General features: G+C 59.5%; 2 protein-coding genes across 4 annotated transcripts; both read right to left on the reverse strand.

The window, feature by feature from the left end:
- Positions 1-797: 797 nt before the first annotated feature.
- Positions 798-3,471, reverse strand: Tor4a (torsin family 4 member A). 3 transcript variants are annotated; one of them, XR_002817910.1, is made up of 2 exons: positions 1,197-3,471; positions 798-1,156 (listed from the first exon to the last, which is right to left on the reverse strand). XR_002817910.1 is itself a non-coding variant. In XM_023700310.1 (2 exons), the coding sequence occupies exon 2, from the start codon at positions 2,724-2,726 to the stop codon at positions 1,494-1,496; it is 1,233 nt and encodes a 410-aa protein (XP_023556078.1). In that variant the 5' UTR covers positions 2,727-2,763; positions 3,323-3,471; the 3' UTR covers positions 798-1,493. The 3 variants fall into 3 exon arrangements, 2 of the variants coding, with proteins under 2 accessions (XP_023556078.1, XP_004640414.1); XM_023700310.1 differs by having other exon boundaries at positions 798-2,763; positions 3,323-3,471; XM_004640357.2 differs by having other exon boundaries at positions 798-2,763; positions 3,319-3,471.
- Positions 3,472-5,696: 2,225 nt separating this feature from the next.
- Positions 5,697-16,584, reverse strand: Nelfb (negative elongation factor complex member B). The gene is made up of 14 exons (XM_004640499.2): positions 16,415-16,584; positions 16,036-16,366; positions 15,631-15,794; positions 15,363-15,462; positions 14,360-14,590; positions 11,098-11,283; positions 10,274-10,386; positions 9,531-9,633; positions 9,285-9,380; positions 8,887-9,029; positions 8,695-8,801; positions 6,673-6,814; positions 6,379-6,487; positions 5,697-6,252 (listed from the first exon to the last, which is right to left on the reverse strand). The coding sequence occupies exons 1-14, from the start codon at positions 16,582-16,584 to the stop codon at positions 6,106-6,108; spliced, it is 2,142 nt and encodes a 713-aa protein (XP_004640556.2). The 3' UTR covers positions 5,697-6,105.
- Positions 16,585-16,808: the final 224 nt, after the last annotated feature.

The following is a 16,808-nucleotide window of genomic DNA, read 5'->3' on the forward strand; positions in this document are numbered from 1 at the left end:
GAGTGCTGTGGGTTGGACAGAAAACATACAACCTGCCTGCCTGGAAAGGTGACACCTCCAGGCCAGGGCTGTGCTGGGTAGGGGCAGTCCTGGGGGACCCTCTTGGGGAGCGGTGAGGACCTCAACATCACATCCTGGAGCATGGACACAAGGTCTGTCTGGTGCAGAGCCAAACCCCCCACCCAGGCTGGACAAGGTGGGGCTGGCCCAAGGGGTGAAGATTTCCACCCCCAGCCCCACCCCACCCTGCACCACAGCCCCAGGGAAGAGGCTCCTGACCCTTCTCAGGCCAGGAGCTATGCCAGGCTCAGTGGGGTACTGCTGGGTCTGCCCAGATCTGGACTGGAGACCCCAACCAACAATGAGCAGGCCTGAGTGGGGACGTGAAAGGCCCACTGGGGGGCGCTGGCTAGTGAGCCCCTCAAGAGACACTGGCTCTGTGTCTCCAGCAGAGGGGGCTCAAACCAGGGATGCACACAGCTCAGGCCTCACTCTCAGGCAGTGTTGCCACCCCTTGCCCAAGCAGGTTTCCATTCTCATAGGTGGCATCCACCAGCTGTGCCACTCTCCTGCAGGGCCAGGCTGAAGCTGGGCACTGTGGCACCAGGGTGAGTCAAAACCCTTACTCTGGGCTGGCCAGATAGCTCAGTGGACTAAAACACCTGCTTAGGCATGATCAGGGACTCGGGTTTGATCCCTGGCATGCTGTCTGTGCCAGTCCCAACCCCTGGGGCACTGAGACAGCGACTGAGACTGGATGTGGTGAACTGCGCCTGTAATCCCAGTGTTTGGGAGGCTGAAAACAGGAGGATCACTACAAGTCCCATCTGTATAGTGAGACCCTGTACTAAATACATTAAAAAACAAAAGCAAAAACCTCTTCCTCTAAACTCATGCTGTGGGAGGAGCCAGAAAGCTTCCCAGGAGCAAAGGGTGAGCCCTTAGGAACTGTTTAGGCAAGGCAGCTTTGGCAGCAAAGGCCACAGTGCTGGAGATAGCTGTGCAACCGGCCCACAGCCAGGCACATGTGCCCTGCACCCCTGACCACTCTCCTGTGACAGCACAGGAGCCAGGGTGGTACGAGCTGGATCTCCCCCAGTAAGTCGGGGCTCCCCACTCAGGCCCACTCCTACCACTGTACGGCACTTCCAGAGCACTAGGTGAGTCCCCTAGCTCCACTCTGGGGCTGGAGACACCCAACCTTCCTACTGCACTCCAGGGAGGCCCTGGGCTTATGGACAGGCACTCTGGACCTACCAGGGAAGCAGGCTGCCCACCTCCTGTAGTGGTGGGAACCAATCACAGGAGCCTGAATGGGATCAAACACAGGAAGGTGGGCTGCCTGTGGCCCCAGGGATGCTCCAGGAGCTTTGCGTGAAGGTAGAAGTGGGACTCTATTGCTTGGAGCCCTGCCACCCCTGCCCACTCGTGAACTCCTCAGGTGACACAGCCCTGGCCACAGCTCACGGCCCCTATCGGAGCTGGCACCTGGGCTACAAGAGGTTCACCGTGGCCACCACCTGCTTGCAGCCCGTTACAGCAAACTCACGGCCCGCGACCTGGTAGTAGCTGAGCTGCTCGGCCAGCTGCTCAGCGCGAGCCTGCTCAGGAAAGAAGCCCTCCCCGGCCATCTCGTCCCGGAAGCAGCTAACCACGTCCCGCTTGTCCAGCAGCAAGAAGGGCACGATGGCTGCGGAGCTCCACAGCGGGTGCGCGCGCACCAGGTGTGCATGGAGGCGTACGCGCAGCTCTTCTTCAGCTGCAGTGCCGTCGGGGCCTGGGGCCAGGGCACGTGTCGCATTCTGCAGCACAAAGCGTGTGACCTCGGCACCGCCCGCGCCACTCAGCAGCACGTAGATGGCGTTGTGAAAGTGATGTGCGCGATGTGGCTGCAGGAGACCATGCAACTCATCCAGCAGAGCCGGCGGCAGGCGCTCTGCCTCGTCCAGCACCACAAGCGGTGTCTTCTCCTCAGCCTCCGCCTGCGCCACCACAGCAGCCACCCTGCGCGCCAGCTCCTCGCGGCAGCCCTGCGCGGCGTGCAGCTCCGGGCAGTGGTGCCGTGCATGGTACTGCAGCACGAGCGCACCGTCCTCCAGCACTGCGCGGAAGTGACGCACCAGCAGGCGGCCCACGTGGCTCTTGCCCACGCCACTAGGCCCATGCAGCGCTAGAAGCAGCGGGCGGCTGTGCACGTGTGTGGCCAGGTAGTCCCTCAGCAGCGCCACGATGCGGCTCACGGCGGCAGGCTGCCCGAATACCGCACGCTGCAATGCCTTCTCTAGCCCGTCGAGGTCGTAACGCTGTGCGTTGTCGTCCAGGTTCTCGATGGCGTTCAACACCTGGAAACCCACGATGGCCACGAGCAGCAGCAAACAGCGCTGCGCGCGGCTCTGGCGCTCTGCACGCGGCCGGCACCTGCGCGACGCCTCGGGGTAGAGCACCACGCGGCTGCGCCGCCGCCTCTTGCGGGGTGTCCGGGGCGCCAGCTCTGCCGGACCATCGAAGGTAAAGAACTTGGGCTGTGCCAGGTCTGCGCGCAGTGCTCCAGGGCCGCAGCCTGGCCTGGGAGCTCCGAGCCCCTCGTCCGACCCCAAGCCCGGCTGCAGGAGGCTGCGCTTGCGCAGGACGAACACACGGCGGCGCAGGCGGAGCACGGCTCGCACGGGCGCTATCACGTAGGGGCCCGGGGCTCGGGGCGCTGGGTTAGCGGGCTCCCGGTCCATGGTGAGGGGGCGGCGTTCTGCATGCAGGTCGCCCTCCCTGCAAGGAAGAAGGGGAGTTCGCCGACTCCAGCCACGGGCACCCTCATCCGGGGCCCGTGGGGTGCGGCCCGGCTCCACCTCGCCCGCTGACCAGGAAGCCACGGCCGCACAATGCAAATCCTACGGGTGCGCCCTAGAGGCCTCGGCCAGGAGAAGGGGCGGGGAGCTGCAACTATCGGAGGCCCCTGGCTTCCTGGAGGAGGAGTCCCGGTTCGGCCAGCCGGCGCCCCGCACCAGGAAGCAGGGTCAGGCGGATTCTCCCGGCCAAGGGTCCTACTGGGCTGCTCAAGGGGAGTCGGGTTATAGAGATCCCAGACGCCCCCGGAGGCTCAGAAAGGTACCATACACTTGGAGGTTGGGAGGCTTTCGAAGCTCTGTGAATGCGCACTAGTCTCAGCCAGGCCTCCCAGCCCCAAGCCTAAAACTGGGGTGCTACCAACAACCCACACACACACTACAGCTGCGGTGGGGAGCCCCACGGCCGGCAGAGGTCGGATGGAGAAAGAGAAGAAAAAGTCAGGCGGAGGGACAGATCCCTGTCCCCAGCCCCTACCTACAGCTGCGTGCTCTCCAGCTCCGCACCCCCTGCACAGCTGCCACGGCGCAGGAAGCAGGAAATGCCGGCTCCGGGGTGCGGTGGGTGGGTCAGGGGCCAGCGGTTGGCGCAGGCCCAGGGGCAGCGACACCTGCGGGTCCCCAGGGAGAGTCCCTGGCAGAGGAAGCTCTAGGGAGGTTTCCGCTTCCCGCAGAGGAAGTGAGTCAGGGGTGCAGCCGGGCGGGACTTGGGCTGGACCAAGGCGTCAGGCCAGGTCTGGCTGTCAGCCAGGGTCCCCTCTCTGGCTGGTTGCCCCCTCCTCAGCTTCCGGCTACTACAGGACGTCTGGTGAGGTGAAGTACCAGCAGGCGCCCTCCCTGCTTGCCTGCGCTCCCTGCGCTGAGCCCAGCGAGCAAGGCCAGGACTTGGCCTCCTCCCCCCTTGCAGGGCCCACTGCGCGGTCAGGTTCCTGTGTTCAGCTGGGTGCCCTGACCCCAGCCTGACCTTTCTCTCCATCCCTTGGCGCGCGCACGCACGCACGCACGCACGCACACATGGCCCCATTCCTTTCCCCACCACCCTGGACCCTTCAAAACAGGACACACTGGGTCAGAAGGTTTAGAACCCAGGGGGTAGCGGCCCCCACCCTGCACTCAAGGTTGTGTCCCTGTGGCAGCTGGGCAAATTTGGGAGGAACTTGGGCACAAGGGAAAAGATAGAAGCTTCGGCCTCCTAGCCCACGTCCCCTTCCTTGGGGAAGCCATCTCGGGCATCTCCTTCTGCTATTCTTGCCAGGCTGAACCCATCTGCCACTGAGCACAGGCCCGGGCAGTCCTGTGTCCCTGGCTCCAGGGCCCCCAGCCTGGCCTGCCCTGACCCCCCCCCCACACACACACACACCTGGCCTCCTGCTATAGGAGGCTGTCTGGGCTCTGAGGTGGGAGAGGGGTCCTCAGGGCCCAGGCCCCTCTGGCCTCCACATTTGCACTGATGCAGGGGCAGAAACGGGAGACAGGAGCCTTCAGTAGGGAAGAGCCCTGTCTGCGGGGGGTGTGATGCTAGTCAGTGGCTTCTACAAGGAGCTATGGCCGCGCCTGTGGTGGCCCAGAGCCCACACTAGGGTCAGGAAGGGACTCCTGCAGCAGACCGATGCATCAGCCCTGCGGGGCCAACATGCCCAGGCCCTGCATTCTCACCCAGAGTGAAGCCTGCATGTCAGCCCCAGCATATTCGTCCAACCCTGTCTGCCCACCAACCAGCCGCAGCTGCCCTACACATGGGATTCATACTGCAGGGCTGAGCCACCAAGGTGGCCTGGAGGAAGGCAGCACTCTCTTTCCCTCACAGGACTCCCTAATACCCCAGGAGTTTCCTTGGGCCACCCCCACCAAATCAGTCAACAGGGGATGTTGCCTTCAGTCCATCTCCACTTTCCTCCTTGGGGTCACCCTTGTACACGGATGGTTGGATGCACCCTGGGGCCTGGGCCTACCCCAGTGACCATGTGCCTCCCTCAGGCCCACCTCCTTCCTCTCCTCACACCCCATTTGCAGGTTTGGCTGACCCCTCCCCACTGCTGTTGTGGCCCCTGCATGCTCTGGCAGTACCCTGAACAAACCAGCTGTCTGTCCTGGGACCACAGGTGGGACCTCACACTGCCATGACCTCCCCAGTACACATCTTTTCATTCTGCAGTGGATCTTCCCTGTCCTCCCTGGGGCCCAGCTCTCTCCTTCCTTGCTCCAGGAGTGACCTAGGGAAATGTTATACCACAGAGGCCCCTGTCCACACCACCAGGCTGCCCTCCTCCCTGAAGGTCTGCTTGGGGCCCCCAGCCCCTGGCTGGCTGACACCGCGCCCTACTCGCCTGTCATTCCCGCAGGTGCTCCTGGACCCAAGCTCCCCCTAACCCCCACCCCACTTCCGTCCTGCACCTGCCATCTTACGCTGCTAAGCATGCTTCCTCAGTTTTGTGGGCGCTGCTGTGGCTGGGTTGTGGTGTGAACATCCCTAGGCTCTGCCTTCATGAGGCAAGAGGAGGTGGAAACTGCTGCGGGGGGTGGGGGGAGACTGCCACCCCTGAAGCTGGCCCAGCTCAGCCTTGGAGGCCACAAGAAGCAACTTGGAAGTGCTGCCCAGCTGTGAGGTCTGCAGGCTCCGACCTGGCAGCACTGTGCCTGGGCCTTACGTCCTGTCAGGGACGTGCATTGCTCAGCCAGACCCCAATCAAAGACCAGCCAGCCAGTCTGTCCAGCTCTGGGACCCTCAGCTGCCCAGTGCTGGGGCCTCCATGCAGGGTCCAGCAGCACGGGAGGCAGGAAGCAGACTTGGTCAGGCCAAGAACACCAGAGGCCACTGCTGGCTGCCCCACCCCTACACTAGCACAGACACCAGGATTTACCAAAATGTCTTTTATTTACACACAAGAGACCTTCCTGCACCCATTCACCACCCCACACAGGATCGCACTGCAGCTGAGCAAGCAGCTGTCAGTGAGTAAACTGAGGCAGGGCTGCAGGGACAGTGCACACAAGGCTGCTGCCCAGGGCCCCTCCAGCCTGTGAACACTGTGGCCCCAGCCCCTGCTCTGGCCAGTACAGCATCCACACCCACCCTCCCTGAATCCTCACATCCTTCTCCTCAAGGTCAGCGAAAGTCGCACAGCCTAGGCCAGAGCGCCGGGCCCAGGTCAGCGAGCAGGTGCCACGGTGGGCGGCAAAGGCCAGGACCAGCTCCAGGTGGACAGAGTCGGGCCCTGGCTGCTGGGACTGCATCCCTGAGGCGCAGCTCCCACGGAGCCTAGACCTACAGCCCCGCCGGGGCAGGCACGCTGGGGAGGGGCAGCTCCAGCGCGGGCGTCTCGGCAGCCTGTGCAGGGCTGGCCTTCCTGTGGTCCAGCTGCTCCAGTTTCTCCCCAAGCTGCGAGTAGAGCTCCTTCACAGCCTCTCCGCTCTGTGGGCACAGCCAGGTGTCCCACGTTACACAGGAGCAGGTCACACAGGTCAACGCGCACGCTGCTGAGGCCAGCACAACAGGGCACTCAGAGGTGGCCGCAGGCAGCAGGGCGTGGGCACCAACCTGGCCTGTAGGCTCCAGGGCCTTCTGCAGGGTCTCTAGCTTGGATGGGGCCACCCTGGCATGCAGGTGGAGCAGCAAACGCAGCACATGCCGGTGCACATTCTCCTTCCTGGAAAAGGCCATGTTGGGCTGAGGCCCAAGTACAGACACACATCCCCCAGGCCCAGCAACCTTCGGTGACAACCTTTATAGGCTCCTCCCGCTGCCCAGAGCCCCGCCCACCTAGGCCTAGACAGCCCTCAGGCTGTGAGGTCCAGCTCAGGAAGGTTGGGCCAGCCAGCACCTGCGGCCCACCTGGGTGAGGCAGTGAGGAAGAAGCCTTCAAAGAGGCTGCTGCAGAAATCTTCCAGGGCAAACTCATCAGCCAGTAGGGCCAGGCTCCCAGTCAGCAAGTGGAGGAAGATGTCACTAAAGGCCAGGTCACCGAAGGTCTCCACTGCAACCACACAGCAGTCAGCCAGGCCGCCCCCAAGCCCACTCCCAGCCCCAGAGGTGTCTGAGGTGAGGACAGGGCTGCGGGGGCGGGGGGGATGTACTGCTTGGGACCTTTGGCAGAGCAAGATGCCCACAGCCGGGGTGTGGGCAGAGGTGGAACTGCTGGCAGAGTAGGGCCCAGCCTCGGCAGGCCAGAGAGAAGCCACAGGCACCGGGGAGACACAGTTCTCTGGACACCATGCAGGTGGTCCCAGGGAACAAGGGCAGGGACATCTCCAAATCCCGGGCAAATAGGCAGGGAGGTCACAGCCGCCAAGGTAGGCCTGCCAAGGGCACTGGAAGCTTGTGTGACACCAGGTATCACTTGCAGGAAGGGGAAGAGGATGGAGGACCCCACAGCTGTACCCTTCACAAGGGACACAGATGATAGACAGATGCTGCTACTTGAAACACCCACGAGAATTTTATTCTCAGAGTAGACCCTGCTGATGCCACCTGGCCGGAGTGATGGCTGGACATTTCAGGAGCCCCAGGCCCCCATGGAGTCTGAGTCTTAGCCACTTTGAACCTGAATCCCACAGCTGCCTCCAAATCACCCCAGACTAAGAGCCCAGCTGCGGAGCATGGAAGAGGAAAGGCGGTACACAGGCCCTGGTGTGCCATCTCCACAGTGACACTGAGGCCACAGGGAGATGACCTGAAGGGCCCACAGGTAGGTGCTGAGGGACCACGGTCTGTGGTGGGTCCTGGGAAGCCTTTCTCCACAGGATGCCTGAGCCGTCGTTCAGAGCCGCATGTGCCAGTGCCAGGCTCCCACGTCACTCACGGGCCTGCGCCGGCGCCACACAGTGTAACCCCAGCTTTCCATCTGCTCAGTGTGCCATGACCAGAAATGAATTAAACTCAGAGACTCCACGCGCAGTAAGTGTCGACCGACAAGCATCAGAGCTGAGAACTTCCGGACAAACAGACGTGAATCGTGAGCAGAGGGAGGGGCAGCTGAGGTGCCGTCACACGTCGCCGCAGCTGGCTGCACAGGTGAGCTGTGTGCCTGGTATTTTGTTTTATGTTGTACATTGGTGTCAGAGGTGCGTAAGACTTAAGGACAAGACTTACAGACATTCTGTCAAGACTTACAGACAAACCTGACCTACAAACATCCCTCTGAATGAAATCTGTTTGTAAGTCAGGGACTTACTGTAAATAAAAGAAACTTCAGAAAATCTATGTCCATTCTTACTAGAATCCCTTCAACCATAAAATCAAGCCCTTCCTGAATGGGACTGAAGTGACATAGGCCAGGCCAGAGAACCACAGATTTGGGACACTGATGCCTGCAGAGGGAAGATGAAGCACCACCAACTAAGGCAAATCAGTTATGTCTAACCACACTCCTGGAATCCCAAAGCACAACCAGGCCCAGGCCTCCAACAGTCCTGATGCGCACAGGAACCAGAGAGCATGTGGGACACAGCTGGAGGGCAGCCCCGAACGTTCAAATTAATATCCACAGATGGCTTCCTCCATACAGAAATCTGGGAAACGATCAAACACACTTGGCAAGACCTACACACAACCTGGACGGTCCAAGGGAGCAGAGACCAGAGCCGGTCACCTGCTGACACAGATGTTCCCAAGGCCAACTGTCCCTGATGCGCCCGTGGGACCCCTCTGCCTCTTCCTAGCTTGAAGTTTCCACCTGAGGTACTCTCCGTCCCCCATGCACCCAGTTGGGTGCCAGCACCTGCATGTGCCACACACGGTCCAGAGTGACAGCCACAGAGGCAAAGAGGCTCTTCCTCCTGCAGCCTGCAGCTCCGGGCCTCCCAGTGAAAACAGCTGGGAGCTGGAGGCAAGGCGAGGCGAGGCCAGGGCACTTACCCAGCCCCGGCAGCAGGCGCAGCAGTGCATTCTTGTTCCTCTGCTTGGTGATGTGCAGGACGTAGTACAGCCCAACCTCGCAGGCCATGCGCTGTTCCTGCAGGAACCTGGGCAGGACAGGACAGGACGCAGGCATGGCGGGCCCTGCCCAACAGCCACCCACACATTCCCACTGCGGCTCCCAGGCCCTACTTGGTAAAGCTCTCAGGAAGCGTGTTGGGGTACATGACTGGTGCTTTCTCCTCGGCTGGAAGCTTCTGGTCCACATTGAATGTGTGGTCATCCACCACAAAGGACATGAGCATCGGCAGGAACTTGGTGATGAGCTCCACCTCCTGAGGAGGGGGGCCCCTGAGCCTGTGCCTACCCGCACAGGGCCACCCCTCATACTTCCTCCAGATCCTGTGGTCCAGGGACCCCCACCCAGCACTGTGTCCCAGAGCCCCCACCTGGCACCATCACATGGCCAGCCAAAACCTAAGCGGGTGTTTTTCAAAAGGAAGCCTTTGGGCGACACTGTGGGACCAGAGGTGCCTGCCTGCCCCCCACCCCCGGAACAGAGTGTAGGGCAACCTCACTTGGATCCATACCATCTTGGGCTCCTTGAAGACCTGGCTGTCGATGAGGTCCCACGCCCCCTGGCCCAGCGCCAGCAGCCTGAGCAGGAGCAGGAGGTCGGGGCTGTCCTGTGGGGAAACAGGCCTCAGCAGCTCACCGGGGATGGGCCGCCCATCACTGACCCTGTGCACCACGCAGCTGGGAACCCACTGCCCCTGGGAAGGGTGCCAGGGCTGCTAAGCTCAGCCCCCACGTGCCCCAGCCACGCCTGCACTCACCCTGGGCAGCATCTCCTGGCTGACCAGTTCCTGCAGGTGCCTGATGGTGCTCAGTGACAGCGTGTTAATGGCGAAGGGGTCACAAAGGATCATGGACAGGTCTCTGGAAAGAACGGCTCTCAGCATTAGCTGGGGTCTGGCTGTCCCACCCTGGCACACACCCTGGCGTGCCCTCCCCACTCACTCCATGTGGCCAGTGCCCAGGGGCCCTGAGAGCCACAGGCTTGTGAGCAGCGGAAATGAAGACAAATATGGGCATGTCCCAGAGCACAGCCCAGCCCATGCCAGGGCCCAGCTGAAGGGCAGCCAAGCCCTAGGGGAACAGCCCCTGGAAGCAGCCTCCTGCACAGAGCAAGCAGATTTGATCCCAGATATCTGTCACTGAAAAGCTTAAGGCTCATAATTTATCCTTAACTGGCTAACATCTTTCAAGCTAGAGTTAGGAAGTTACATGAACATATATATGGTCAGGCTTTGGTTCTGAAAAGCTGGCCCAGACCTGCTAGTGCTAGCTCTGAGCCCCGGCAGGGCTACGCTCCATGACACTATGTTCACAAACCAGTCTGCAGGCACCAGGAACCAGGCTGGGCTCCCCAGACCACACCTCAGCTCAGAGCAGGTCCCCTAAGCTGCACATCCCAAGGAGCTGTGACCCACATTACAGAGACATGGGGTCCCTGTGCTACCAGACTCTCCAAAAAGCACCCTGGAATGAGGGCCCTGATGGCTGGGTCAGTCCTCACCCCAGAACCTGCTCCTGCCCCTTCTTTACACCATCAAGAAATCCCTGCAGTTCCCGGGCTCTCTTGCTGTCCACAAACCGCTCTCGGATGCAGGCATCCAGGCACCATGTGAACTGCAGGGAGAGGCACAGAGTCAGGCAAGGCCCGGGCCCCCAGAGGCAGCCCTCCCCACTCACTCCACGTGGCCAGTGCCCAGGGGCCCGGAGAGCTGCGAGCTTGTGGGCAGCAGAAATGAAGACAGACATGGGCACGTCCCAGAGTACAGCCCAGTCCATGCCCAGGGCCCAGGGGCCAGGGGCCCTAGGGGGGGCAGGAAGATGGCAGCACCCTGGGGGCCACCATGCTGGCCCAAGGGACTGTCAGGCTGGCTCAGGCCAAGGTCGCTATCTGCCTTGTCACTTACCTATCACACACTGACAAGTAACCCAGTGCCACTCCAAGTCCGGAGGGTACATACAGACTGAAGGAGCTTGAGCCTGCATCTTGGAGACGCAGGGGTGTCCTCCCTGGGGAGAGCGCTGCAAGGTCAGGGCAGCGCCAGGAGGAGGTCTCCTTGCAGCCCACATGTGAGCACGCAGCCCAATCAGCAGCAAGGCTCAGAGCAGGACAGTGTAGGACAATGTGAGTGGCTGCCACCCCTTCTCAGAGCACCCCAGTGCTTTTTGGCAGTAACGAGTGGGAGCTGGGCAGCCTGCACTGCCTGGGACAGAGGAAAGGCTGGGGGCAGTGAGGGGAGGGGCAAGGCCCAGGTGCTCAGAGAATCTCCAGTGGGGTCAGCGGCTGCCCAGGCAGCAGAGCCTAAGATGGGAGCTGGGCACACACACCTTGTGGCAGGGGTCCACAGTGCAGATGTCACCCACATCGAGGTCATGCAGGGACATGAGCAGCTCCGCCCGCAGTGTACAGTAATGCACATTCCGGGTCCGCAGGAAGAGCGTGCGCAGGAACTGCAGCACCATGTCATACAGCTTCACGTTCTTCCCTACCATCTGGGTCAGCTTCTGCACCACCTGGGGGAAGACTGTGCATGGAGCCACACGGCAGCCACAGGGACCCAGGCCCTGGCCAGCACCGCCCCCCGCAGACGGCTGTCCCCAGGCACGAGTCCCTGTTACCTCCTCCGGGCCACAGAGCACAGGCATCGCCGTCCAGGGCTCCTACTCTCACTGCAAGTCAGTGCAGCTACCAGACATGGGGCTCAGGCCAGAGTCCCGCTTGCGACAGGCTCCTGACGCAAGGCCACAGCCAGCATAAGCTTCCTTGGCCACTAACTGGCCACAGCTAGCTGGGCTGGGGCCCTCATGCAAAGGGATGCGTGAGGCAAGCCCAGGGTAGTGGGCGTTACAGAAAGCCAACACACCAGGCTGGACTCAGCCAGTGGTGAAGTTGCCAAGAGCTACCAAGTTCCTGGTCTGGTCACCCTCAGGAGCCCTGCACAGTGCCCATCACTCAGGTGCGCAGGTTCCCTCAGGCACACTGCAGATGACACCCACCTGTACTCACGGCCCACAGGGCTCCAAGCCACCAACATGGGGATCAGGCACCTCCAACATGACAGCAGGAAACCCAGACCACAGCCCTGCCCACATTACATGTGAACCAAAGGAAGGAGGCAGTCTGGGGCTCCCCATTATAGGTCAGCCAGGGACAGAACCCAGGGCCCACCCAGCTGCCCTCCACGAGGACCATGAGCAGGTGTTGGCCTGGCACCCCCTGCCACGGCACTGCAGCATCACGGAGCACTGAGGACAGACTGCAAAGCTTCCAGACATGGAAAATCAGGCTGTGAAAAAAGCCCAGGGCAGCAAAGCCCCTCAGAGCCATCTTCAGAAACGCACACCAGAGAACAGTGAGATAACCCTTCAACACCTCAAGTCTGAGTCCATCAGCCAGCTGAAGTCTGAGCAAGACAAACAGCGGGTGTATCTCAACTCTGAAAGCTCTCATCGCTGTGAGGGGCTGGGTACAGCTCAGCATTAGAGCTGCTGCTCAGCACAGACTCTCCCCAAATAAACAAGGGTGAAACGAAGAACAAGCAAGCTGGGGGTGGAAGGGCTGGAGAAGCACCTGAGCTGGGGAGCCTTTCTCTTGCATTCTTGAGGCCCAGGGTTCAAATCTAAGACTTCAAAAATAGTTTTTAAAAAAGGAGGAATGGGGGCCGGGGAGATGGCTCAGTAGAATAAGCACTTCCCTGGCAAGTGCAAGGGCCTGAGTTCAATCATTAAAAAAGGAGGAACAACACTGGTGCCCCCACTATCCAGACAAACAGCATACGGAAACATAGTGGCCTGGCCAGCCTAGCAGGGAGGGACAACACAACCGAGTCTCTCACAGGCAGAATCAGCTCATCAGGAAAGACAAAAAAAAAAAAAAAGGAAAGACAGACAGGGAGAGAGGCTGGGGTCACAGGGACCCCACAGCTCACACAGGAGCAAGGGCCCAGTCTGTATGACAGATGAGATAGAACCAGAATAAACAGCACAGAGAAGGGACACAGGATGCTGCACTGCCCCACCACTGGGACATCAGCCGATCCCCTGGCTCCTGCAGCCCAGGCCCAGACAGAGCCACCAGTCATATGTGGCCCTTTGGTACTGGCCGTATGGGAACAGCACATGCTAAGCATGGAAAGCTCTCATACTGCAAACTCTGTCACCTCCCAGATAAAAGCACTATGGCTCAACAAATCATTCCCACCAGATATACATCAAAAGATAGATAGCATCTTTGACACATTGAAGATATTAAAATAGAACTCACCTACTCTTTTTTTCCAGTAGTAGAGATTAAACCCAAGGCCTTCACACCTTCCCATGGAGCTACATCCCCAGCCCCTTCTATAATTTTTATACTAAAACAAGATCCCACTAAATTGCCTGGGCTAGACTCAAGCTTGCATCCCCGCCTGCCCACTTGCTGGGATCACAGGAGTGGCACCACACTACCCAGCTCATCTACACTCTTTTCCCTCAGTATGGGTACGAGGAAACTTTTTTTTTTTTTCCTTCCTGGTATCGGGGATTGATCTCAGGACCCTGACCTTACCAGGCAGGCACTTATTCTACTGAGCTATCTCCCCAGACCAAGGAAACTTTAAATGACTCACATAGCTCACTTTTTTTTTTTGACTAGACGATACTAAAGTTAGCTAATTTGGTCAGGAGTGGTGGTGCATGCCTATGACCCAGCACAAGGCCAAGGCAGGCGGACTGCTGCATGTTCAAGGCCAGCCTGGGCTACATAGTGAGACGTGTCTCAAAAACAAACAAACAAAAAAAAAAAAAAAAAGAAAAAAGAAAAACAAAAAGAAAAAAAAAATGAAAATAAAGTCAGCTAGTTAAGAAATCTCAAAAAAAAAAAAAAAAAAACCTCAAATACTAAGAAGTTGAGTTTAGGGACCAGGGAGATGGCTCAGTGGAATAAGCACTTCCCCCCCAAGAAGTTGAGTTTAACGCCATTAGTAGATGGAAACTTCCATTCACTCTGTTGTGCTTATTTTTTAGTTTTAATTTTCTTGATACAGGGTCTTGCTATGCAATCCAGATTCATAGTGATCCTGTGTCAGCCTCCCTAGTGCTGAGATCACAGGCATGCGCCACCACACCAGCTGAGTTAGGCACGGTGCACTGGGGTTCTGGGGCCTGCAGGCCATGGGATATCGAGGGTCAAATTTGGGACTTTGAGCCTGCCAGGCAGGCACTTACGCCGATGAGCTATCTCCTCAGCCCATTCACACTGTGTTCTAAACCATGAAAAACGAAGAATTCAATCACAGCCATAACAACAAATTACTTATATCTAAGAGCTTAAGAACCAGCTTGTTTTCTAAAATGGGTACAGCTGTCATTGTACACTAACACTAAAGACCTACCTGTAGATTTTAACCTTGTTCACGTATCGCTTCACTAAAAAGCAATACATATACAAACTCAGAAGCAACCCGGCTCTGTAGCCACATGCAGAAGCCCTCAGTCCAGGAGAACAACTTCCACCCTCGCAGGGGAGGGACTGCAGGGGAGGGACCGCAGGGAAAGGGCCAGCCCGCAGCCTCCAAGAGCTCTGCCCTGAGCGCCCCTGGCCCCTCACCTCACCCTGGCGCCTGGTCTTGGGCGAAGGGCTGAAGAAGTTGTGCAGGACAGACAGCTCTGCGCTAAACAGGGCATTCTCCTTCTCCAGGATGTACTGCTTCAGCAGTGGGGACACTTCATCTCCAAAGAGCGCCTGGTTGTCCTGCCAGATCTGCCGCTTCACCTCCACCGCGCAGGCGCGGTACAGCTCCTTGTCAGCCATCACCAACTTCAGCTTCTTCTCAGGAACCTACACAACCAACATCACAGCCTCCTTGGCCTCCCCTCAGGACAAGCCAAGGCCTTTAGCTGGGAGAGTCTCACCCATCTAAGGGTGCACCAGTACAGCCCACCAGAGCTTAGTGGGTGCAAACAGACATGCTTTTTTTTGTTTTGTTTTGTGGTACCAGGGATTGAACTCAGGACCTTGCACTTGCCAGGCAAGCACTTATTCCACTGAGCTATCTCCCTGGCCCCAAAGGGAAGACATCAGATTTTTATTTATTTATTTTAATTCAGAACTGGGGATTGAACTCAGGACCTTGGCAAGCACTTACTCTACTGAGCTATCTCCCCAGTGAAAAGTTGAGAAGGATTTTTTTTTTTTTTTTCCTGTCTCAGGCTGCCTTAAGGCAGGTCTGGTAAGGCATGTGGAGCTGAGGCTTGAACCACAGTGTCCCACTCATGGCTGCACTTGCATAAGCAGGCACTTACACAACTGAGCTAACCAGCAGGCCCCTAGACATGCTTAATGCCCATGGCTCTCCCAGAATGGGCCCCATAAGGGTGCCAGCCGGTCTCCATGAGCCTAGCCTGGGACAAGCTGCACAGAGGAAGTCCCAGTAAACCACACTTAGGCAGGCAGCTCACCGAATCTCCACCACGCTAAGCAGCTACCTGCACCAGTGCAGGATGACTTTGCCAACCAAAGGCAGTTGGGCAAACAAGTGGGCAGGGTGGCCAAACTGTGGTAGGCCACAGGGGTCCTGTCCTCCTGGGAGGATGAACCCCAAGGTTCAGACCTTTGGCAGATGTTTCATGACGCACATCACCACTGGCTGCAGAGATGGCATTTTGACCAGGGAAAAGCTCTTCTCCAGCAAGTCTTCCAGCTTCTTGTACCTACAGAGATTTGTGCGACTGAAGGGATGAATCTCCAGAGGCAGGGCACCTGGGAGGGCTTTGTACACAGAGTCCTGGCTCATCTCCACAACCCTAGGAACGCCCAGGCCGCTCCAAGGCTGGGAAGCGGCTGCTCAGCCCCCCTAGCACTAGCAGGTCGGGACCTACCTCTCCTCAGCCTTCCCCTCCGAAGCGATGGCGGACACTCGCTCCAGCAACTTGTCCCGCAGCTCATCAAACACCGACTGGTGGAACTCCAGCCGTGGCGTCCCATGCAGGTCCAAGAAGGGCAGTGCCGACTGCAGGGAGGGCAGCAGCACGCCATTCTCTGTCTGAGAAAGCGGAGGCGCCCGTGTGGGTGGGTTCTGCCGAGAGATTTCTCAGCCGCCCCGGGAGCCCCGAATACCCAGAGGGGTAAGTCCACGGATGTCCTGAAACGCCCGCCGCCGGGCACCAAGGCCACGGATGTCCCGGTGACGCCGGCAGAAACCACGAACATCAGAACGCACCCCGAATCCCGCAGCGGGCGCCTGCCGGAAGGTCCCAGCATCTCCATCCGCGTGGGGGACCCACCTGGAACTGCTCGATGGCCTTGAGCGGCTCGGTGCAGTTGGTCAGGGTCTCCTTCAGGTCCTCGCCATTGGCCACACCCAGGTCCTGCAGCCCCGCGAACATGGCCGAGGCCCCAGGTGCCGCCTGGCTCGGGGCACCATCGCCGCTTCGCTCCCCCGGAGCCGCCGCGGACAGCCCTGAAGCCCGCTCCCCGGGACCTCGGGGGCCGCCAGAGCCCCGCTCCCCCGCGGCCTCCAGCTCGGCCAGGTAGCGCCCGCGGGCGGCTCCGCACGGGCCCGCCCCGCCCACTTCCGCCCCGCACAAGCCTGGGTCCTCCTGCCAACTCACTCCCCTAAAACGGCACTGCCGCGGCACACTGGTTCCGGACCACGCGCGCTACCCGGAGCAGGCAGAGCGACACCCCACGAAGGGCGGTGCCGAAGTGACGCTGCGAGCGTCGGCGTCGGCGTCGGCGCGGCCCCGCCCACTGAGGTCTGGGTGTGCAGCTTTGGCGCTGGTGTGGTCTCCCAGAGGCGGGCTCCACGCTGTTAGGGATTTCAAAACTGACATTTCAGCGAAGTAAATTCTGGGTTTTTGTAACCAGGAATCCCACTGCTGATCTCACAGCAGCCTCTGGACGTTGGGAATACTTTTACTCCGCGAGCTCCCTGCACCTGGGTCCTGCCAGGCGCGAGATACAGGCGTGGGGACACTGTGTGACCTTGACGCGTCCTGGAACTTGGCTTCCTTCAGTTGAAATGAGAAAACTCACGCCTAGGCTTGCCACAGACTAA

The sequence above is a fragment of the Octodon degus genome, unplaced genomic scaffold (genome assembly GCF_000260255.1).
Source record: "Octodon degus isolate 3935 unplaced genomic scaffold, OctDeg1.0 scaffold00123, whole genome shotgun sequence".
In the NCBI taxonomy this organism is placed as follows: domain Eukaryota; kingdom Metazoa; phylum Chordata; class Mammalia; order Rodentia; family Octodontidae; genus Octodon; species Octodon degus.

Coding starts and splice junctions, on each gene's coding strand:
- Nelfb (XM_004640499.2), bottom strand. CDS start 16,584: ATGTCAGTTTTGAAATCCCTAACAGCGTGGAGCCCGCCTCTGGGAGAC. Junction 9,634..10,273: donor GGGCAGGAGCAGGTTCTGGG/GTGAGGACTGAC, acceptor CGTTCTTTCCAG/AGACCTGTCCATGATCCTTT. Junction 6,815..8,694: donor GCGCCTGCTGCCGGGGCTGG/GTAAGTGCCCTG, acceptor GTGTGGTTGCAG/TGGAGACCTTCGGTGACCTG.
- Tor4a (XM_023700310.1), bottom strand. CDS start 2,726: ATGGACCGGGAGCCCGCTAACCCAGCGCCCCGAGCCCCGGGCCCCTAC.